General features: G+C 40.9%; 2 protein-coding genes across 2 annotated transcripts in view; one reads left to right on the top strand and one right to left on the bottom strand.

Annotated features, from left to right (window-relative positions):
* LOC135939525 (blood vessel epicardial substance-like) overlaps positions 1–24,187 on the bottom strand; it is a 35,058-nt gene that overhangs the window by 4,099 nt on the left and 6,772 nt on the right. Inside the window, exons 2-9 of the mRNA XM_065483981.1 lie at positions 8,067–8,331; positions 6,994–7,204; positions 1,802–2,042; positions 1,623–1,729; positions 1,312–1,420; positions 1,148–1,259; positions 798–1,085; positions 454–654 (exon numbers count right to left, since the gene is read on the bottom strand). Of these exons, the coding sequence (XP_065340053.1) occupies positions 454–654; positions 798–1,085; positions 1,148–1,259; positions 1,312–1,420; positions 1,623–1,729; positions 1,802–2,042; positions 6,994–7,204; positions 8,067–8,325 (1,528 nt within the window). The 5' untranslated portion in view covers positions 8,326–8,331. The remainder of the gene's footprint in view (positions 1–453; positions 655–797; positions 1,086–1,147; positions 1,260–1,311; positions 1,421–1,622; positions 1,730–1,801; positions 2,043–6,993; positions 7,205–8,066; positions 8,332–24,187) is intronic.
* LOC135940876 (uncharacterized) lies at positions 18,116–19,090 on the top strand. The gene is made up of 2 exons (XM_065485972.1): positions 18,116–18,560; positions 18,675–19,090. The coding sequence occupies exons 1-2, from the start codon at positions 18,270–18,272 to the stop codon at positions 19,053–19,055; spliced, it is 672 nt and encodes a 223-aa protein (XP_065342044.1). The 5' UTR covers positions 18,116–18,269; the 3' UTR covers positions 19,056–19,090.

Below are 24,187 nucleotides of genomic sequence, written 5' to 3'. Positions count from 1 at the left end.
AGACCGTTTACCCTTTGATGCCGATAGCGTGAAACAGGTATTTTTGGGGTAAACCGTCACTAGATGGAGAATCAGTAACTTGGGATGTATCATTTAGTTGGTGGTTTCACCCAGAAGGTGTTGCAGCGAAATACAGCCGGCACAACTCTTGGCCTTCTACTATTTCGATAAAAGAAATAGTGGTCTCCATTTTGATCATGGTGATCTGTTGTTTTTCAATTTATGATAGCTCTTTGGAAGGAAAAAATCAGGAATATTTTAAATTTCCAATTAAAGCCCACTTAAAGCCATTATAATGATTATATAAGTTAGCTGGTCAAACTAATAATATTAATAAAATAAATTAGTTCGCAATACAAAGTCATGCTCTGATTAAAAAATAAATATAAATATTTATGGATTTACACTAGCAGAAAAAAATGAATGTTTTGGTAATAGAATTTTACACGTCACCTTGAGCTGAAGAAGGGGAATAAGAAAAGGAGTCGGTGTGCACAGGAGGTGGCTTGACCCAGGCGGGAGTAGGTTTTCTCTTGAATTGATTGACGAAGGGTGAATTCTCTGGAAAGTGGTTGGCTTTGCGTATGGGACTCGCCCGATTCTGCATGGGGAAAATTACTACCCCAGGCGCTACAGCCACACTTGGTTGAGAATCTGAAACAAGCAAGGAACAAGTTCAAATCGCATCACCTACTAAATAATGTGTATCCTTAACGAATGCAAGTTATTTTTAATTTTCCATCTATTTTATGATATTTGTTTAATAATAATAAATGTTTCAACTAAGGCGCACTCACTATCAGAGTACAACGAATTTATCCGCTGCTGCCTCGTTCTCCAGGCTAGAGATCGGACGTGTCCCCTGGATCCTGTATGAACGGCGTCCACGCTGAGGCTGCGGGCGAGGAACATGTTTTCCGAGCTGGTCGACGGTGGCCGCTTTTCATGCCACGGCAGACTAGCCTGTAACTCCTGCTGCTTCAGCCTGGCGGCAGCCGCCATTGCAGCTTGCTGTTCGGCCACCGCGTTGGCCGCACTTAGCAGGTGCTCGTTCATTGCGTACAGTTTCTGCGTTATATCTTTGCCTGAGCAAACGTGTGAGTAAAATTTAGAGGTAAAGTAGGTCAACTAAATATGAATGGCGTACCTATAAGGTTAACCATCAAAACCTCTAACAGGGGCCGCAGTCTGAATACGTTCTCTAGTTTAGGCTTCGACCAGCACAAACAAACGCTCTCCTCTTCAGCAGTAATTGTGACCTGAGAGCCAGACACGCGTTTAAAATTTCTCAAAGGTTTACAAAATGATTACCTGGAACACATGATTAGGGCCAACTCTGGCAGCCTCCCATTCGGGTGAATCTACAAATTGTTGTGGATTGATGAAGTGTAGGTACGTTTGATCACATGTCACTCTTAATCTGCAATAAAATCGGGGGGAAATACCACATTTTTTAATATCGAAGATTTTTTCCGAATAAAATTGCCCTCATCAAGATTATGCATAACATTTCAACAGTTTATTTTAACATAAAGCCATCTTCTTAGCAATTTCTAAACAAGCCGATGAAACTGTTCAAAAAATGGCCAGATATCAAGTTTGCAGATTGAAGGATCACTTACTTGCCCCTTAAGAGCACTGAAAGACGGTCGTTGGCAGGCGTTATGTCTTCAATTGCATAGGTGTCACCTGGCTCGAGGGTTAGCAGTCTGCCTTCTCTCGTCATTTCCTAAAATGAAAATAAATTTCCTTAAAATAATAGAAAGCAAAGCATGCGCCACTCAGCAGCAAAAGCTATTACCTTAAAATGGTGCTTCTCCACTTTGTGAGGTCCAAACTGTCGCTCGTAGAGCTCGAGAAGGTCTGGCGACAGTCGCGGCGGCAGAACCTGGACGGCGAGTCTCATCGCGTGAGCAGCGTTGACGATGCTGAGAAAGGCGCTCCACGCGACCATGTCCGCCGCGCAGAGCGTCAACGCCGCCCAAAAGGCGCTCACGCAGAATCCCACGGCCAGTGATGTTCGCAGCACCAAAATGCTTTGCCTGCACAAACAAACCCAATATTGGAACGGATATTATTTATCGTTTTAATATATGTATGCTCTTCAAATTTTCACAAATGAGCGTTACCTCCGACACTGATCAAAAATATTATATCCAATTATTTGTGTGATATCATATATGGATGATATATCATTTATTATTAATTTGTGAGGAAACAATGCAAAAAATGGCTTCTTGATCATGTTGATAACTATAGCAAAATTATGAAGGGGGTTACTTTTCCCTAAAGAGTGTATTTTTAGTAATGGAGCTGGAGGACAAATTACGTCGTTGTGAATACAATATAATGATGATTCATTGCGTTTTATTAGTATGCACTGGGTGGAATTGTCGGGCACGTACAGTATCATTTATCAATTAGCTGTTTCGTCCACTCGTTAAGTTTCCACTGGCGTACCCAATTTTTTAGTAAGCCAAACACAATCAAGCGAATGAATATTTCGTAATAGAATAAACTACCGAGTCAGTTTCGATTTAATTTTCATCGTACGCAGTAAAATAAGACATTGGAGATGAATCTGACATTTATCTCTCCATGGTCTGGAGGAGTGCGAGCACTGGTCAGAAAAGCGGGCCAGCCAGCGAAATACTACACACACATGATATCCATATAGTTGTAATGCAGCGGCGCAAAAAGAGAGGGCATAAATAAAAATTACCCTGTATATATGACGGCGTATTAGTTTTTCTGCTTTCTTTCCACCATTTGGCTATAAGCCATATTCTTTTCTCTCTCAAAATAAACGACAGCAAATTTTTTCCCTTGCATCCGCCTGCTTTGCTCGTCGTGAATAATAATAAATCTTAAGTTCATTTCTCGCGACGACTAGATACCAACGAGCAAAAAACAGAGGAAAAATAACTAAATGTATAGTATATGCTCGCCTTGTTGTATTTCGCTCCTCTCATTAAACGAGAAAGCAGGCAGCAGCACTAAGAAAGCTGGAGGGTTTTCCTCAGGGTTGTGAAAAATTGTTTGTTCATAAAGGAAATATATACTTTCCTGCTCTATTTATCAAAACTGTCAAGCAAAGTTATTTTATGAAAAATATTACATTTTAGGTCAGGGGTTTCATCACAATAAAATGTTAGTTTTAAAAAGATCATTGTTGGACATAAGAATTAATTTTTTTTGCACTTATAAATCTCGAAAAAAAAGCGTTCAAGGAGTTAAGTGAACCAAAAGTCAAAGAAGAAAATATAGCTACAAATCTACAAGTGCATAGACCAATTTTTTGTGTCGAGAAAGAATGTAATATGCTTAAATTTGTTTCAAATCATTTTTCTGCTATTTCTACTCAGAAACACATGGTTGATTGATATAGTTATAATCAAAAGAAAACATAATGTAAAAAAATTTCTACCAGGAAAGTGACCAAATTGTCATCAACTTGTTCAAAGTCAAATCATACTTCTTAATTACATTTTTCTTGACTGCAAACGAAATGAATTTTCTGTACCACACCGGACAAGACGTCGAACTATTTTTCACATCCCTTATTGAAGCAGGTTTTGCGCAATTGCACGCGGAATTTAATAAAAGAGAGCAAATCTGTTGCCAAGCGGTATTAAAGTAGCGTTTGCAGCCTTGTTTCTCTTTGCATTCGACGAATAAACGTTTTCCACCACTTGAAATGATCAATTTTCCGACGGCAGACTCGCGCGCACATGCACACACACACACACTTGAGTTCCAATCACCCGAGGCGAAATTAGACTTTGCTCGCCCGCCACTCGTGCAAAGCTCTCGACATTTTTTAGCCCGAACTTGTTGCTCGAATTCAAAGTGGGGGATTTCTCATTCTCTTCTGCTGCATGTGTAGGAAGAAAAGCCTCCAGATTTTTTGCCACACAAATAATGGAATAGAGAGCGGCTTACCCTCTCGACCTCTCGTCTCCTCAAGGCGCTCAACAAAAGAGAGCAGGGTGAACGACGGCTCCGTTTGACTTAAGTAAAACATGATTTGTTTGCCGGAGAGCTCATTTTTTTTATTAACTACTAATTTAAGAGCTCCGTAACCTCCTCTATTAGACTACAGTTAAATATTATTATTTATTGCTTAAAATATTGACGCTTAGGATACACAAAAGGGATTTTCGTGTGTATTTTTAGCCTCTCAGCAGTTTGACGGTTATTTAATTTTAATAATAGTTTACAGATCACCAATTAATTAAATGGCGATGGTGTACAGTAGACAGACGCGTCGTGTTCGACGCATCAATTTCACGCCCTAGGGAGACGTCGAATTGGAATTACGACACTAAAGGGAGCCTGTCGACCGGTCGCATATCACTGGCCAGCCTCTGCGTCCGTTCCGCGCCGGAGAAATGAGGCACCACTCATTTCTGCAGGCCATAAAGAGATCGCAGTGTGTCATAAATTTCTATTACTCCTTGCCGTTTTCGAGTGGCGTTAAGCCGTGGCACGCGCGCATAAATAAATTCCCAGCGGCAGCGGGCGGATTCTTTTCGTCCAGGCAGACTTCTGAGAACACGTGTGACCCACTGAGAGAGAAAGAGGGAGCAGCGAGTAAAAGATAGGGCGAAATTGCTTTCCGCGGTGTTGCGCAACATGCTGGGCTCGCCCTGCTTTTTAAAAGGCTTTTTTGCGTCGTCGAGCGTCTTGGATGGCCCGCTGGAAAGCGACCAACAGCGCAATGAAAAGCCATCTTATCTCTTTGGTGGAGAAATTGCCGCTGACTGGCAGATGATTCCGAATAACGACATCATCATTACTAGGCCTCTCAATTTCCTTTCTGCCTAGCTGTTTTCAAAGACTCGGTCCCACTGCCACCGCAGAAGAGAAGACGTGTAGCTGTCCGCCCCAGGCCTCCCCTGCCGCGCTCGATCAATCACACGCAAAAATGCCAACGCTGCTCATGCTCATGTAACTTGCATGAATCGGCTAGCTAACTCGCTCTCTGACTTTATCTTTGGTGAATCCGATCAAAGAACGGAAAAGATCTCATGGAGATATGGGTTTCCCTTTCTTGAACTTCAAAGTGCAATCAACGCTTCACCCTTTTCGATTGCTTTCTCTCTGCATTTTAGAAAATGATGCAAGTGAATTTAAATTTCCTTTTCTTGCGTTTCTATTAAGTTTGGGAGTTTTACGGAAATGACTTGGAATTCGTCTAAATGATGTTTTTTCTATACCAAAAGATAAATGAAAGTAGTACAAAATTGGATTATTATGTGTATCCTGAACTCAATCAGAGCCTAAATCAAAAGTGTCAGTTCGAGTTGAACTGACCAAACATAGCAGTTTACACTCTTCATTCATGTTCCTAGGATTTGGTTATACTTTTCTGTCAGTTTGTGGCCCATGCCGGAAAAGCAGGTAAAAATTCCATTGACCATTGTGAGGCAGCAAAATTTGCAAATATCGAGGACTCAACAATTTATTATTGATTATTCGTATTAAAATTTCTATAAATTTATAATTCATATATAATTTTAACTTCTATGTAGCTGCCAAAGAAGTAAAACAAACGATATCAATTGATATCATATAAAGATTTGTTTTAAGATGAATTATTCCGTTTTGGAAAATATATTTCGGACAAACTCCACTCATTTTTACCAAGCTACACAGTTTTTAATGTGTAATTTTATCGTGCATAACGATTTTAAATACAGCTAAAGTTACGTTTACTGATGACTGAACACGAGACCAAAAATATCAAATTCGCAGGATTGTACAATAGTGTGGCTCTAGGGTCGTGGAAACATTTTGGACACAGCACATTGATTTATTAAAAACAAAATATATACACAATTTAAAAGCCTCCACCGTTTTAAAGCATAAATTCAGCAATCAGCTGTGTGTAAAATTTCGTGAGGTTAATGATACACGTTTACAATCCAAGCAATCCGAATTCACGTGCGCCCTTTTAACTAATGAATGCACACACACTCTGGCTGTGGCGAGATATAACTAACTTTTAAAGCTCAATCCATAAAGGGCGATTCCATTTACAATAAAAACGTGATTGCGTGCCATTAAAAACGAACAAATAACAAACAACAACAGCCAGCGGCGGCGGCAGTAAATATTTCTAGCGGTGTAAATTTCACGCACCACGTAACGTGTACGTGTACACACCACACAGCAACGACGACGGAGAGCAGGTATGCAGAGCCGCTGAGCATCTTTGTCATGCCGGTTGCCTGCCGCGCAAACAGTGACCGTTAAAGCTCTCACTATTGTCTCACTCTCGCCGCTCATTAACGTAAATCCGCGAAAGTTCAAACGCGCATTGATTTTCTGCGGGCTTGATAAGCGTGGAGTGGTCAGGCGCCGAGCAGTGTGTCTGCAGAAGAATAATAGTTGCGCAGCATCCTTCTATTAACGCAGATGGAAAATATAAGTTGGTGTGCACTATTGATTTCTCTACTGTCGGACGAGAAAACTTTACAGCTTGGCAGGGAGAAAAAGAAAAGAGCGAGTGGAGGCGGTCAAAAGAGAGGCGAAGTTGTAATCTGTTTAAGGAGAATAAAGCTAAATCAGAAAAAGGTCCGTCAAAAGTACTTAAGTCGCTGTCGGAATTCCTTTAAAACATTTCATCAGCCAATCAAAAATTAATTGTGTTTTTCATAAGATCTTTCAATTTACATCATTGATATGACTGGATTTTCATGCGGCTGTCAAGTTTGTCCAAAGTTTGATTTTCTGTGTACGAGAATTGGCACAAACCACGTCTTTGCAGAACAATTACAGTAGACATACAGCCCTAAGCGTCGAGATGCACATCTCGGAAAGTTTCATCAAGTCGGAGAGACGTTATTATCTCTGGATACTCGTGAGTTAAGGCGCAGGGAAGGGCGAGAGAGGGCAAAAATAGGCCACGTCGCAGAATCGGGCATAAGAGAGTTGTGTGCGTGTGTTACGTTATTTGTGTTTGTGCGTTTGAGGCTGGTGGTGGCTTACTTGAAGGATCTGGGGACGAGAAAGGCCACGGCAAAGAACAAATTAGCTGCTTGGAAGAGATTGTGCTGCGCTGGTTCCCAATCAGAGCACAGTTTGAGGGCTGTGGAATTGCCGGCAGCAGTCAAGGCAGGGCCTACGCTGCCGACCAGGCCGCCGCTCGTGTTCAAGAGCAGCAGGAAGAGGGCCTCGTCTCCGGCGGTCCATGGAAAGTCTGAAATCAATCAAAGACCCGACCTATTTCATCCGCACTCATCAAAATGTTAGTGAAAGCAATAGACTCAAAATAATAACACACTTGTCAGCAGAGAAGTGCTTTGGATTCTCGGAATGAGAGTGTTTTAACATTGGCCCTTGGACAAATATTTGCTGACAAAGGCTCCCATCGAAAAGGAGGGTGAATAAATTGTTTCTGAAAGGGTGAAAAGGAAAAGGCAAAGTTGTTTCTGAAAATACAGCTCAGTCTCCGCAGCATGAGATTCAAGAAAAACCCTTGAAAGTTCTAGATACAAAGGGATGTTAATTGAAGTTGGATTTAATTTTTATAGATAATACCAATTCAAAGAGATAATAATGCTTCTTCTATGTTGAAGTTTTAAATATAAATATCCAATTTTTCCTGCTATTAGCAGTAGATAAATAAAATCGAAAGGTTGTTAGGGTAGCATTTTTTTAAATTACCTGGTTATTTACTCTAGTCATTTTTGACGTTTTTCATTGAGAAAAAATGACAATTTTTATTAATAAAAGTTACATGGATTTTTTATAATTAATATTGGTATTTTTCCTTTCAAAACCATCGCAGTTTTTGTGACGAATGACTGTCATGTTTTTAAAACATCCAGTACAAAACACAACGCTCTTCGTCTTAAACGTAATCAAAGCAGCAAGCAGTTCTGTTAAAGAGTGAAATTGAATTCATTTATCTAAGAAATTAAACGTCCATTCAGAAATCACAAGCTATTATTTGTTGAATATTATATATTTTTTTCAAATATTATATAATATTATATATTTTTTTCAAAAAATATATCCAGGTCAAAGCAATAATATTGTTATTGTGTTTCAGAGGTCACCTGTTACTGGCGGTTGTGAGGTGGTCGAGGCGACAGAAGCGGCGGACACGTTGCGCGTCTGAGCGAGGATGAGCGGCGAGGTGCCCGCCGCCGGACTGGACACCGTGGGGCCGAACGAGGCGGACGAGCCTGAGGAATCGGTGCCTGCGAGAGTCGACTCCAGGGCGGTGGCATTCGGGGCTGACGACGAGGGGTGGGTCGAAGCCGCGTCTTGCATGTCAACCCCGCTGAGGTGCTCGTCGAGGGCCTGCGAGCCCATGTGCCGCTGCAACCGAAATGCAGACACAATAATGAATTAAAAAACGGAGTATACACGTTGCTCCACGGGGGTTGAGATAGGAAAGGGGTGGATAGTTCGCGATTTATGGCGATCCGTGCGCTCCGACACGGATTTATTGCGTGCTGCGTGGCTGGCAATTTGTTTTAATTTAAGGAGTAACACCATCAGTCTAATGAAGGCGCAAGAAATCAAACGAGAGAAAAAAGAGATCTGGAGGGAACGTTTGCTGCACAAAGAAATCGCTTTAAGATTGTCAGAGAGAGTTATTTTCTTCTTATTGTTTGATATATAGATTTATTGAAATTCAAATAATATAAGTTATTTTTTAGTGATACGTAGTTCGTAATTCTTTGGAGTAGAAAAGTCATCAAACCTCTAGACTTATAAGTCCTCTGACTTATTTTGAAATTTCTGTTCACGATGCAATAGTGGCAAGGTTACAGTGATCAGTGATTTTAATTGTTTGTGATGCGACGGCAGATTACCATATAATTAATCGTTTTTTTCATTCTCTATATTCCCATTCTTTATTTTATTTTGATAGTTTGTGTTATATTTAATTACCTGCTGAAATTTAACTTGGAAAATTGCATCAGCATTTCTACAAAAAGCCGCAGCAAAATTCAAAAGAGTAGTGCGTTCGATAAAGAACAATTTTGCCGTACACGTTGGCAGCCAGGCTGACGATCCGCGCCCTGATTTTGCAGCGTGCACTTCTCGCGCGCGCGAACGAGATGGAGGCGAGGAACCCACTTCATTATCGCTCACTCGCGGGAGCCGATTGTTTGCCTGAGCGGTCTTTGAAGCGAGCGGTGCACTACATATAGCCACGGCTCCAGGATGAAAAATGATATGTGTATATAGGGTTTGGAATATCAGACAGCTGAATGATATGTGCCTCTCATTTGCTTTAATACATACCAAATGACCTAAAAAATTGCACAATAATAATTTTATTGCTGTATTTGATATGTTAGTGTTTCGATGGCAGAAGATTGAAGCATTGAAATAACTGTTGTTGCTAAGTAACTATGGAAATGACACAAATACTCCAGAATTGGGAAGCAAAATATGAGTGGATGAATCTAATCATTGTAGCTTAACGTTATTTCATTCCACTTGAGAAAATCATCACCCGCTCGTTAGTTAACTGCGGCTTTCTGAGGGTTGCTAAACAGTATAAAAACGTCAGTGCAAGCTGTAAAAATATTTTATAAAATCAAAAACTCGCGACAGGGGATTACATCTCCCACAAAAGATTAAATTTGGTACCATTTCTATTAGGGTGATTTCTCCGCATTTAGTTGTGAGATATGAACAATTCCAAAAGAAAACGGTGGAGCAAATTGACTTAGTAACCGTGTAAAGCCTATAGAAATGGGACCCAAAACCGTCTTAAATAGGTCTTAAATAGTCGCCTTTGAGGCAAAAAGCGGCTTAAATTCCCAGCCCTTTGATGTTACTATTTTGCAGTGGCGAACCCGACACGAGACGACACACCCTGTATGTGTACGTGTGACGTCACGTGGACCCCACCCTGCTAATAGAAAGATAGCGCTCGGCGGCGATGGCAAAGGGGCGTGAGGGGGTGGCGAAAAAGCCCAACTCGGCACGCCACTACTCACTCACTTAGTGCGCACACGTGGTTAAAGAAGTACGATAATTCCTTTAATCAGCTCGAAGCGTGTGGCGTTTCCCCGGCCGAATCCGCGGCTCGTGCTTTTTTCACGGCACTTATTTCGTCCGCGTGCGCGTCACGAGCCACCAAAACCACCCCCAACACCCCTCGCCGACTGCGGCCTGAGTAATGTACGCACACGCATGGGCAGTGACAAATCGCCGCGGCCTTGCTTGTTGGTGTCAAGAATTCCGCCCTTGTGCGCTTTTTGCCGTCCAGATGGTCTATCGTGCGCGGCACTTGGCGAAAGTGGCTAGCTGGGGTGCGAGAAAACTGTGCCGCTGCCGGCCAGCAAAATATTTTTATGGTGGAAGTGACGCGTGCCACTCAATTAGGACAGATTGCGCGATATGCCTAATTTTTCTCACAATGAGCATTAAGTTATTTCAAAACAAGCATTTACTTAAGATTATGCATGAAGTTTTCTCAATTACTATCTTTTAATGTGATTATAATGATAATTTTTCGAGCTATACACGTCACAATTTGAATTAAGTAAAAATGATTTAAATTTGGAATTAAGTAAAGTCGATCGTTTTCAATGACCGGTGATTCAAGATCATCTGCAGTTTATTCTGTGGGATGAAAAAGCGCAGCAAAAGTACAGCTCATGAGGCCTGAGGGGCCGAATTAGCTGTTTTACATACGAGAAAGCATTTTTGTATTCAGTTGTTCACTTTTAGCCTTCCATCCTGGTACTCCACTCAGAGTACAGAGTAATTCAGTTGTGTATTCTTAGTTTAATTCATAAAACATTAATTTTGAAGTAAATTCTTTCAATGTAGTTGAAAAATAGACTTTTGCCGTTCTTTGAAAAGGTTCAAGTTCAACTTTTCACAAATCACGTGTCTTTAATATTAAATTTAATTTTAAAAAAACATACTTTGAAAAGCAACGCTGCGTTGCCTGAACTGATGTTTAAGTTCGACTTAAACAGAACATGAACGATCTGTATTTTGTATTTTAATAAATATTACACTAACCAAATCAATTATCTTAAAATGAACTATCAATATACGTTCCTGTATGTATTTTTTATTTTTAATGATTGACTCAAAGAGTGAAAGTGAAAATATTTGCAATAGTGAATACTACTAAAAAGAGTTCTTGAGCACGGACAACGGAAAAGGGCGTCGTGAGTAATTAAGTTCTCCCAGGGCGTGTCACACTTCCCGCAGCCACAATTACATTGACTCTGGGCTCCTTAAATTTCGTTCAGTCTCTCTAGTTTCCTTCGCCTTTTTGGCTCGACACAGTGACCCTGCGGCCTATTGATTCAGTTTTTGTGCAGCCAACGAAGGTTTCGCCGCCACCGACACGAATTCTCCGCTCGCTTATTTCACTTGGTAATGGGCGACGCGAGCGGGCGGATGCGAAGACTTTTGTTTTTTGGCTTGGCTCACCTTCGCGTTATTAAAAACGAATAATAATTATCGCACCTACTTTCGTGCACTTTTCAGCAGCAGTGCGGCGAGAGACTGATTTATTGATTCGTCCTACAAAACATCAGAATATATTAAACTAAGTCTTTTCTGTTTCGGCGCCCCCGTATTTTTGTTTGCATGAATAAGGTCGCGTTTAAAATACTCTCTTGTTAAATTTCTCACCTCCATTCACAAATTTGAACTGTCATTTTTTAACGAGCGCTTGAAGGTAGCATGTAGATGAGGTCACTACCAAACTGCATCTATAACTCATTTTTTTATCTTTGTTGAAGGGAGGAAATGGCCGAACTTTGATTTCAAAACTACCACCCTCAAGAGGTTTGCCAGATTTCTAAAATTTCACGACAAGGTTGGTTTGAAAAATAGATGCTCTGAGACTTGCTGGTCTGTATCCTTTCTGACAGTGCAGAAGGCACTGCCCCAAATAATATTAGGTTTATTTTTATATATCTCTATCAAAAAAAAATCATATCAATAATAATTTTATTCATAAGGGTATATATTTCTTCTTCGGTGTCATTTCAGGTCGTCGTCAAAAATGGGTTCGGGGGAAACTTTTGAGTATTTGAAAATAAAAAAGGCATATATGACAGTTGAAAATGATTTCGCCCGAAAAATCAGGGGCACAATTTGTCCTTTTCGTGAGAGACACATATTATCACATCCGTGTCAAAGCGCAGGTAGAGCGCGGCAGCGAGCTAGGCGCGGCGCGTGAAAAATGTACAATTTCCAAACCGTCGCGGGCTAGCATTAGTTATAAGCGTCCGTGGAGTTGGGCGGGTTTTCGCCACACACATTTCGACACGTAAATAATTGATAAGGTGAGCATCAGAACACACCTCGTCTCGCGTGAATGGCGCTACTTTATTTTATCGAGCAAATTTATTAAAAGCGATTGCAGAGTGCGCCTCCCTTTATTAAGGCTCATCGGCCAACAGAGAATGGAATGAGGGATTTCATGCTGATTAAATGTGTGCGCCCCGAGCGTGAGAAAACATAATTAGCGGCTGCTTCGGATTATGCGGTATGGAAGTGGCATGGGATTAAAATATGGCTGCGGAGGCTTTATTTGTATCTGAGGATTCCATTACCATTCTAGCAATGTGCACACGGTGGGCAAAATTATTCAGAGTTTACTAGGTCAAGAACGGCGCTGATCTGAGCAGTATGCGCCGCAAAAGCTGCGGAGTTCAAAACACACGACACCGTCCCTTGGGTGGTTCGTGTAGATTGGAAGTTTCTCACTGTCAATGGACTCAAATGTAATGAGAATTTCACTTTCCGCAGATGCCTCGATAAGCAAAATACGTGAAAAGGGATTTGGCCCACTTTCCGCACCGTATCAAAATTATTCACATTGCTCAGTGAAATCAATCTAAAAACCAATTCCAACTCTACTGTGTCCTTGTTTATGCATTTAAGTCGCATGGTTACGACAGTGTGAGGAGCGAGTATTCAATTTTATGCAGAGGTCAATAGGTCCGAGCGCACACATTTAAGCACTTGGCACGCTACGACCGGACTGAAACTCGCGTGAAAAGTATATAAATGCAAATATTTGGCACGAAAATGAGAAGAAACTCGATCGCTGAACAGGAAGCCTTTATTTCAAGACACCGAACACGTCTCTACGCCATTTCACGGCAGGGTGGCATTTGTACGAATTTCGTGGCCCCCAAAGCGGTGCGCATCGGTTTGTGTTTAAAAAATTAATTCCTCCGCAGATCCTGACCTAGAATAACTAAGCGACGGCTTGGGAGCACTCGCTTATGGGGCAATAACGCACTCGGAAAGCACGTAGTCGGCAACTCGGCTCAGCTAGCGGAGGCAAAGCACGGCACCGCACACTTTTGCACGGCTCCATAATAACTTTTTTATAATCCCCAGCGCCTGCCCGCCACCGCCTCTGAGCACGCTTTTATCAGCCCGATTTTCCGCCCATTTTTGTCATTATTTTTGCAACAAACGTCGTATTTCGTGCGACTCGCTCCGCTCTCTGGAAGTGGCCCAGCCCCGGAAAGGCTTGCAGACGCAAAAGCCCTCTCCAAGAAGCAATAATCACGTAGCGAGGATTTCGCCCACTCTTTTTGGCTACACGCATCGGCTGAGGGATGGCATTGCTTTTCCTGGAATCGTCTTTGTGAAACCACCGACCATTTTGGCGCAAATAGAAGGCATTTCGTTAGGGATCAATTTCAATTGTGTACGCACCTGAGGACTCAAATTGGGAAATTTGCTATTACAAAGAATTGTTTTAGGAAAAAATGGTTTTTTTTTAAATTCATTGCTTTTATCCCACAATCACCGAGAGCCAATGAAGCAATGAATTTACATTGGTGTTTTTGTATCAACTATTGTAGCACTTGAAAAACATTCTTAGCAGAATGTTGAGAATACACTCAGACCTTAACTGGATATTATTATGTGAACAAAAACTTTGCCCACGCATATACACTCAAAATTGGCTCGGTCGTAAATATCTCTGCCGGTAACGCGCGACGTCATTGCATGATAGATTTCATGGGCAAACGCGAGATTTACAACTGTATTTAGCGTGTCATCTCTTTTCCGTTGCGGTACTTTGGGGGGTCGCGAGAGCATTCTAAAGTCTTGTTACGTGCGATTCACTGTTATTTTATGGCTCAACTCGCTATTCCCACCGAACACGCAAATTTTGAGGCCACTCCATCTTCGTGTCAGCACATGTGAGACCAGTTGACGAGCGCTTAAGCCACATACTGGTTGAAGATAGAAATGTTTTCTTCAATAGAACATAAATTTTGTAAAGAAAGATAAGTAAACCTTATTTTCATAAATTTAACTAGTGCTAATTACATCATTTTGATTTTTTAGCCTTAATCTATAGCTTGAAAAATTCAATCCTCGTAACAGAATTCCTAGATTTTTATTCCTAAAAACTAATTTCAAAATTAAATCGTGCTCAATTTGAAGTAAACTGTTAAACATAATTACACATTTTGAAGCTGAAAAAAGGAGAACATGAAAACTTTGAACCTAGAGTAGGGTTGAAAATTTCTAATTCTGTGCTTTCATTGTAAATAAGAATCTTGCTCATCCTTAAAAAAGGCACGTCGTCCCCCTCCGCTTGACACAAGCGAAAGTTTAAATTCAATTTATCCCCACAATGAGTGCTGGGCTCATAAAAGTGCAGATGTAAGTTCCGAGCAAAATTTCGGACTGATGAAACACGCGGGGAATACGAGGAGGCAGCAAATGATAATCTCGTTAAGAGTCCTTCAGCCTGGGACCGACAACTTATTACCATTTAATTGGCAGCTGCCAAATCAGCACTGAAGGATGGGCTGCCTGAGTAAACCGACGGGCGGGCGTAAATCAACATTTTCTTGCGCTCGCCCCCTCTGGCCTGGTTTTCGGCTCATTTGCGCGCTGTCTGCCGGAAATGGCCGCTTTAAAACGCAATAATAACGAATGATATGAAAGTTTGCGCATTATTCTGAGCGAGTGAGGGGAGCTGATGGCAGACATCACCATACTGATTCCAAAACTTGCGGAATAAAACTTGGCCGTGCTGCGCCAAAGTATTGTTACACAGCCCGTTTCCAACGAGCGTATCGATTACCGAAAATGTTGCCACTGACCCACTTAACCTAACCAATTAAGCTCCCATTGAAATTTTCGTGCTTTAGCTACATTACAGTTCAAGTCAAGTGCTCACAAAAGAATGACATGCTGCCGAGGCTTTCGTACACACAGCAGCATTATCGCAATTATGCAAACTATGCCTGAGGTTAAAAGAGAGCCGACTAAGAGGAATAATAATCCTTCACGCTAATGGTATTTTCTCTGTCACAAAGCGGTACTTAGCACGCTGTAATTTTTTTTATCAATTAGCTTACCTCGACCCTTTGTTGAATGTGCGAAAAAAAATCAACTATACGTTAAATACCTCGAATTTTATTTGCAGTAACAAGGATTGGGAGTTTTTCCAGTGCCTAATAAAATTTTGTATTACTTAAGTTACAACAATTAATGTTGAAAGGACGTGTAATTCAAACTTTCAAAATCTCCTAGCAAAAATTTATTTTAATGACAGTTTAAAATCATTACAGTTTATCAACTTTGTATAAAGGGCTTTTTAACATTTATTTCTTTTTTAATATTATTAAAATATTTTCACTTTCAATGTCAAAGCTCTCACCCTAATTTGTCAACAAAACATAGCTGATACTTAGGAAAATCTTTGTTGCCATTGCATTAACCAATTCTTGAGGATTCAGTTAAATAAAAAATTTACTCGGTATATTGCTGTACATTTTCAAAATAAATATTGGAGGATGGTGGTTGAACGGACCAATCCTGCAGTGTGAAAATCGGTGACCTGAACTCGCCTATTCTGATTTGTCCAGGTGCCACTGCCCTACTTGGCCTCCTCTATATAGGCCTGTTGGATTATGTGCACAATTCATACTCAAAAATAAAGAACCAGACAAAAAATTACCACAAAGTTGGCATGTTTTTCAAAAAGCAAGAACTACCTCTCTCTAAAAATTATTTTCTCTTTTCTGGTCTTCTCATTACGTTGCTCGGCAAAGGGTTTTCAATAACATTAATTAATAATGAATTGTTAAAACTACACCGCTTGCCAAAACCAATAATTCATATTCTTATTTTATATTGTTGTCTAGCAGATCACTTTAATTACAAATATGTTTAATATGCTTTTGTCTAGGTCATTATGTCTTCCTTGAAAATCTAGTGTTTATAGTGGCATTGAAGGTTTCATAATTCCACTTGGATTGTCAAGTACATTCAAAATGCATGCAGCTTTAGCGCTATAATATACAAGCAAAGTCAATATGAGTGGGTTCACCAAAAAGCACATTAGAGGGACGAAATTCCCAAAAGTGAAACGAGGGCGAGGCAAAAAGACTGCAGTAGGCCATAACAATGATTGGACACTACGAAAAGTTTTATTATTCAGCATGGTTACTCGTAAGCGACATTCCCCCGTCGGAGCCGTCGCATCTAGAGCTCCGTGAAAATTTTCAGTCCGCACAGGCAGGAGCAATGCTAGAAAGAAGAGCATTACATGGCACGGCTGCTGTTTGTTTAATACAAATTTCATTTACTCTGTTGCCTAGCCGAGCGGCCACATATATCCATCTGGCTTTGTCTGTTTGCATTTGCAGAATGCCAAAGCTAGTCCATTTGCATGTGCAACAAACATGGTGCCGAGCGAGCCAGAACTGCCTCCAGGGACGTCAAATGATCAGAAACCGAATTTTCAGCTGGATTGCAGTGACTCTGACAAAAAGGCGTTTGCATTCAGATTTATTTATTCATTCAAAGTCAGCTCGTTTGCACGTTTCATAAATATGCAAATTGCCAGTTTGGATTCGGCCTGCAGCGATTATGCAACCGGCGCGGCGGCCAAGCGGAACAGGTAGTATAAGCCACCTCCTCTCGGCGACCGAAAACTTTTTTCGAGTATCCACGCTTTGTTGCTTTGCTCTCTTTTATTCAGTGACATCTCAAAGCGGGTGTTACAAATAAACATCATAGGAAGAGTTTAAAATTGCATTGGTGAACACTTGGAAAAGTTTTTTAACCACTCAACTTTCCTCTCTATACTAATCTGGTTCATGCAAATAATAAATTTTTCCAATTCAAGGTGAATGAGTTTTTTGCGGACATAAATCGAAGTTTTGTTGATTGGAATCGCCGGATGGCTCTAAAGTGGCCTTAATGCGGTCCTATTAGTTAGCATTAAAGGTCTTCGCAACCATTAATCTCAATTTAACTGCGGCTTATAAATATCACGGACCCTGTACTAATTAGTTGATTCTGACCTTTACAGCTGACCAGCATGTCAGTCGAACGGAAATTTTCAAGTATTTACCACTTGATTTATTGTCTGTCCCGCTTTCTGCCGCCCCACACCCAGTTCCGAGTAGAACATCGGATATTGCAAGCGCACTGCCTAAACCGTATATATAGTAGCATGCGTTGTATCAAGTAGTGACACACAAAGATAATATTTTTCCTCCTGCAGCAATATACGCTACTCTAGCCGTACTTTCTACGCCACATAAATTTTCTTCTATCTGTTCAAAGTGTCTTTTTTGCGTAGCAAAGACATTAATCTCGAAACAAACCCTTTATTTAAAGGCAAGTGTTGCTGGAAGTGCACATTCAAGACGCGGTAGAAATTGTTCTCGATGAAATTTGTGCTTGTATATAGCAAAGGCATCAAAGTCTGCTATCTGGATGTATATGTACAGTTTCTACAACTTGTTAAATCTTAACTAAGAAGATGCTTTGCAATGAAGTTTTTCTTATTTTTTTATGCAAAGTTTCCAAAACAAAATAAAAATATGATTTTAAAATCCCCATTGATTTCTCAGTATTATTGAGTAAGGGAGGTATACACAGGAACTAAAATTCCCTTAGCTCGATTCTTGAACCCGATTGTCGTTCATTTGATTGTTTGATATGATTAACACAGGCAGCAAAAGTAAATTCTATAATGAACCATCATTCGAGTAACTAGGATACAGATCCATTGACTTATCCTGTGATTACCATCTTTATTGTTTTGAAAACTTGCTTTTTTTAATTTTTCTGTTATTCTAAAAGATTGCACATACACTCTTTCTTATATCAACTTTGAAACCCAAAATCAAAAATAGTAAAATGACTGTTTTATTGTTCAAATATTTTAATAACCTATGTTGACTACAATTTCTTTTTCGACCGACTTAAGTCATTGTTGAGCTATTCTCATTTCGAAATATTCTCTAAGTTAAAGGCATAGAAAAATGTACCCCAGTGACGCTGAAAAGCAGAAAAATTTACAAGAGTTTTTGAAGAAGAAGGAGAATCGGTTGCGGTATGGAACCACCAGCTACAAGGCATTCAATCAGGGTGCAAATACTCAGCGTCTCTCGCCTCCCTGCGTGGCTACGAACAGTTCCTCCTCAAGGTTAGTTGTCAACGAGAGGCCAAAGACCACACTGTCGACTAAGACGATGGTGACCGCAAAGAGAGAATCGGACCTGGTCGACCCAGATACTGTTCAACCTAAAGAACTAGAAATTGGACAGGAAAAGGTGAGTTCATTTTACAAAAAATATATACACACACATAGATATCTTCACCATAAACGTTTTTGGTATTTATTAGTGGATTTGTAAATTTTCTAATTTTACCCAATTGCGTTCCAGACTGAAGAATTTGACAATACAGTGGCCAGATGCAACCTACCGGAAAAAGATAATTACCGGGTCGCCCTGGAAACTCTGCGTTCAGAGCTGGGCAAAATGGTCACAATGCGTGAGAACGAGCGCCTCTACAGCATAACAGAGCAGTCAGAAATGACGCAGTCGCTGGCTTTGGGGAAAAATGCTCAGACACTGACGGAAACTCAAGCTAAAGACCTTACGCTTTGGGCTAAAGTCTCTCAGTACACCAAAACTGTCATCATTTCGGCGGTGCTCGTTGTCGCTAGCGTTGCGCTGGCCACCTTTGACGCTGACACTTGGGAGTGGCTGCTCGACGCCATATCCACGGTCGAGTACATCGACTTCTTCTCAGAGAATGACTGATCACGGCGGGATAGCACATTTTAGAGAATATATACATTGAAGTACAAAACTGCCATTTTTCTACCTTTTGTCCCCACTGATATCAGAATGAGGCTCTTCTAAATTTTCAGGATTCTTATCATTTTGGAATTTAAAAAACAAGGAAATTTGGTTTTCTTCAGACATTTTTTTAAAATTTGAAACTTCTAATTCGATCTAGCACACATAAACTCAAGTTGCTTTGAAAACGAGCTTACAAAGCGTTTTCTAGAGAGGAAAATTTCCGCGAAGAGCGATTATGTTGTCTGGATCGGACAATCCGCCACTGCCATAGAACGCAAATAGCAAGCTAGCACATTTTTGGCTCCGAGACCGCAACAGATTACGTCAGCAGTGCTGGCCAGCCACTTCGTCTTTGTCAGGCGTTTTCGTTCTGGAGAGGGAGACAAGATTTTACCGTCTGGAGGATAAATTGCCGGCGCGACAGCCGCATGTGCACTATTTACGAGTGCATTTGGCTGCGACTGACGTGCGGCTCACACGCATGCAGCGCCCTTTCCAACGAAAATAGCTCATGTCCCGGTGGGAGTGCGAGCAGGGAAAGGTCGAGGTACCAAAACAGTGCGAACGCACTCACTGCAGACTTTTAAAGAGGATGGCTCCACGAGCCCGCTGACGCATTCAGTTCTGTTCAACAGATAGGTTTTCTATAAAGTTTAGCTAGTGAGAGTAAATTAATTTTATGTAATTCCTTCTCTGACTGGGAAATAAGTTATCCTATCAACGACAAGTGAAAACATACTGTCACAAATCACAGAGAAAGAAAAACGTGTCCGATCAAACCGGAAATTTTAGATCAAACTAAACCCAAACCAAAAAAGTACCATGAAAAATTGGCTATTGGTTAATCATTGAGCTTTACAGCATTTTCAATCAAGCAAAGTGTTTTGCTCATTTCCGTCTATAAAAAATGACTTGTGCTTTTACTTTGTTGTTGATGATAAGTTCGTCAAAGAGAAGCCCACTGCAAAACAAAAATGATGGAACTGTCTGGAGAAAATTTCATTTCAAACAAAAATTTCTGCAAGCCGTTGAACCATTTTTCTCATCACAGATTAAACCAACGTCCCGAGCTCTCGCCGAGTGTATCGATCATAAATTCATGCAGCAAGTCGTAAATTTGTACTACAGCGCGCTGCTATGTACTGGGGAAAAAGTCGCTCTTGATGCAGCCAGCCAGCTTTTTATGCGAAAAGTTTAACCCTTTAGAACAAGTCTATTTTATCTGCTGGTTGCCGGGCAAACTCTTTGTATAGGCCTTTGCCCACGGACGGGCCGACCGACCCACCGACAAGCAGCAGCAGCAGCCAACGGACCGACTGAACGGTTTTGCCTTTATTCATGCCCGCGCTCGCAGATAAGGGGATGAAAGAAATTGACTTGGTTTGCAACGCCGCGCTGCCTTTTCAATAACCGCTTGGAACAATGCCCGCCGCAGTTCGGTCAGAGGACACTCTATGTGCAAAATCCTCAGAGTGTTTGTTTGTCTTATTTATCGCCGATGGCGGTCGGCAGACGAGGAGATGGTCTTTTATTTTCGAGAAGCGATTTATCGCAACAGTTCATTCGCAGAAAATGCTGCACATAAATGTCCACATTAGGACCCAGGCATCCCAATTCTTGGAACGGAAGACGAACAGGATTCGTTCAAATGGCTCGAGCTTTCCCGATGCAAATTAGCTTTTTCGCCGGATTGCTGCTGCTGGCTCATTATGTCTTCGCTTAACATGCAATTGGCAACGGCGTTTTCCTGTCTTCTTGGAACTGAAATCAATAAGGCTTTCTGTGCATCAACTGGACAATCAGACTTTAAAAATGGCAAATGAATTTAAGAAGAAAAATGATCAATAAAGTGCATCATTCAAAATTATAATATGATTTCATAACATCCATTATTCTACATTTTCATGGGAGTGCTGGGGAGTGCATCGTCATTTTAGAAAAATCTAATTTTATACAGTGGAATTTTATAAAATACTTGTTTAATTGAAAAAATGCTGCTATACCGCTGCCAAAGGGATACAGGTGTCAAATTATAAGCAAACAAATCGATGATTTTGAGCAAAGTAAGATGCAGCAGTCTAATGGTTTTATTGATATATACCTCCGTTTGATATTTTTATGCTTGATGTTTACATATTTTTAATTCAATTAGTTCAAAATCTAATCTAAATATAGCTTTGTTCACATTCTTTCAACGAAGGAAATTGCGAGGATGGGATATCTGCAAAGCATCTAAGAGGGTTTTAACTTAAACAGCGAATTCCTGATAGCTTGCAGGTAATCGAACAAAAATGTAGCATGTGATTAACAGCTTTTATTCCACAATCACACCGCATGCACCAGGGGAATAATCGACGTCAACAAAATGTGGATCTAACTCACGAGCCATCGATTTATAGCAGCAACGCAAACACACCCGACTCACTAGCCGGAGCAAATTACCGGTTACACGTGTGTGCATGTCGTCATTATTTTGCTATGACGTGCAACCTCGGCAGGAAATTATATACCTGTGGAATTGGGCAAGAAACGCTGGCGCGAGACAATAAAAATCGCCTAGCTCAGTGCGCACAGTGATGTGAGCTTAGACACACACTTGTCCTTATCGAGAAAGGACATCGCAGTCATTAAAGCTGCAGTCTTTTCTTTCATTCTGCCATCCTACCGCCTGTTACGGTCTTCAGTGTGTCGGTCAGGGTTATCAAATTAGCGCTGCTGATTCAGATGATCAAATGTATTTTTTCAGTTTAATAGGAGAGGGAATTAAATTAGAAAAATTTGGCTCCAACTGTTTTAATAATTAAAGGCATGAAAATGACATGATAATAATCTATTATAGATAAAATATATTAATTTGTTTGTATCTAAGTTGATTCTAAACCTTAATCCGAATTCTTTGTTAAATCAGATCTGCTCCAAAGGATATAAATTTCTGCAATTTTTTGTTAAGACCAACAGAAAAACTTCGCGTTGCTCTTTTTATAATTATTGAAATAAGAATGGCAATTCATGGTGCAAGGTGTTGCTCACCCTCAAAAACAGTAACATTAATATCGCAAGTCACTGATTGCTTTCTAATTAGCGGCAAACACACCTCTTGGTCACCAAATTACCCCTTTGAAGAGCCCCGCGGGGGTTTCCACGCATGTCCAATTACTTCGCTCCCGCTGGGCGACGAATGTAATGTACCACACACATGAAGTGCACAAGTATGTATGCGGAATGGTCACGCCGTAGGAATTACGCCCAATGACGGGGCCGGGCTGTAAAAATATCGTATAATGCCGCACAGCACTCTGCCAAAAGGCGTCAAAGTAGTAGTCGTTCGCCCTTTTCGCACCCATTATACATACATGAGCGTTCGCGTGTGTCGCAGGGTTTTATTAATTCGGCCCTGCGCGAGGGACGCAGAATGCAAAGGGCTTCATTCTCTGTCCTTTCATTCCACCGCTGGACTTTTTCATGCAGAACCGAGCCTGCCTGATTTATGGGGTGGAATTCCGCGAGCACTAAAAGCGCCTAATTTTCCGAGAAATTTATTTGGTGTGCGATAATTTCCCGGCCCTTATACCGCCACCCCAATTTTGATTATGGCCCTAGCTTTTGGAAAGGCCACGAATTCAAAGGGTGCAGAAGTGGCTTTGGGCTTGGAAATAGGGGAACGGCGGAGATCAAGCGATATTATGCTGCTGCGGGAAGTGGAAACTATTTCCATCAGAAAATTGCTCTGTTCTTTTTTATGTGGGGATTTGACAGTATTTTGTCTTAAGCCTTCGAGATTGGACATCAACATATGTTAAGAGAGAGTGTGTAGGGCAAAGTACAAGGCAAAAAATATGGTGATGACAAAATATAAGGCAAAAGAAAAGAAATCAGAAAAAATAGATAAACAAAGGTGAAAACAAAGGACTATAACGGTTTGTTTGAATATCTAAAGATGCTTCATTTTAAAAAAATTCATGATCCGGGCGCAAAATAGGTGCTATTTACCGTGGAAATTTTACGTAATTTAAAGCGGTAAATTTCAAACAGAAAAAGGTGGGCTAAAAATCAATTAACTTTTTAATGTATCAATCCACAAAGGCCATCCTGGAACCCAAAACTAGTCTCCATTCTTCGTTCATCTGATCATGCAATAATGTAAAACCAAAAACGTGAAATATTACATTTTATTCAAATAAAATTTTGTGTGTTCTCTGTCGGTCAAAAAACAGTTTAGAATAAATTTCCAAGAATAAATTCATACACTGTGCTCCATCAATTACGCACACTGCATGCAACAACTGAGATTTCCAAACAACCAGCATTTGCATGTATGAGCGGAAGCGCTCTAACGGAATGTCTGATTGCATCTTATGTATTGAATAATCTCCATGGTAATGAAGGAGACGGAACGATACTTAATATAATAACCTAATTTGGACGGCGGCCATCGCTCGGGAGAGGGGAATCATAAAGCGATTAAATCGGCACTGGCGTCAACAATTTCGCAAGCAGAGCGCCGAGCATTCGTCGCTGCTATCGTATTCGTAAAATGCGGCGGCGGCGCTCTCTTTCTCTGCGCTCGGATAATTTCGAACGACGTTTTTAATGACCGGCCATAAAGACTATACTCATTTTGCTCGCCACGAGCAGCAGCATAAAAAGAAAGTGAAAAATGCTCGAGTGTATAGTGGGTAGCACAGGCGCCGGGGACGCAAAGCAAAAAGAGCGCAAAAATATTAACACAGAGCGAACGGCATGCAGTCGAGTACCGAGAGGAATTAATAAAAAATGAATCGCCGCTTGCTAAGGGAGAAAACAAACACACACATTGCGCCGCGTTACTTGCATATTAAACGCGAGCGAAGGCGACGCCGACCTGGCTGAGTGAATGAGTGAAAGAGCAAGTGGAAGACTCAAGACGCATTTTATGTTTGCCCGCTCAAAAATTTAGTAATGAAAATGCCGCCTCTTGTGTCTCGCTTTCTCCACGCGCCGTCTTTTGTGTTTGCTCTCCAAGGAAAACCGCGAGAGCAGAGAGCGCACTGCTCCTGCGGTCTTTCCGCTTGGGTGCCATGCAACAAATTTTATTTTCCGTTTTCGCTGAT

This window comes from Cloeon dipterum, chromosome 3, assembly GCF_949628265.1.
Source record: "Cloeon dipterum chromosome 3, ieCloDipt1.1, whole genome shotgun sequence".
Lineage (NCBI taxonomy): Eukaryota > Metazoa > Arthropoda > Insecta > Ephemeroptera > Baetidae > Cloeon > Cloeon dipterum.
This window is presented reverse-complemented; position numbering and strand designations above follow the sequence as displayed.

What these genes read in the sequence shown, in the direction of transcription:
- LOC135940876 (XM_065485972.1), top strand. Translation starts at nt 18,270, where the DNA reads ATGTACCCCAGTGACGCTGAAAAGCAGAAAAATTTACAAGAGTTTTTG. An exon ending in TAGAAATTGGACAGGAAAAG is followed by an intron (nt 18,561 to 18,674) that starts GTGAGTTCATTT and finishes ATTGCGTTCCAG; the next exon opens with ACTGAAGAATTTGACAATAC.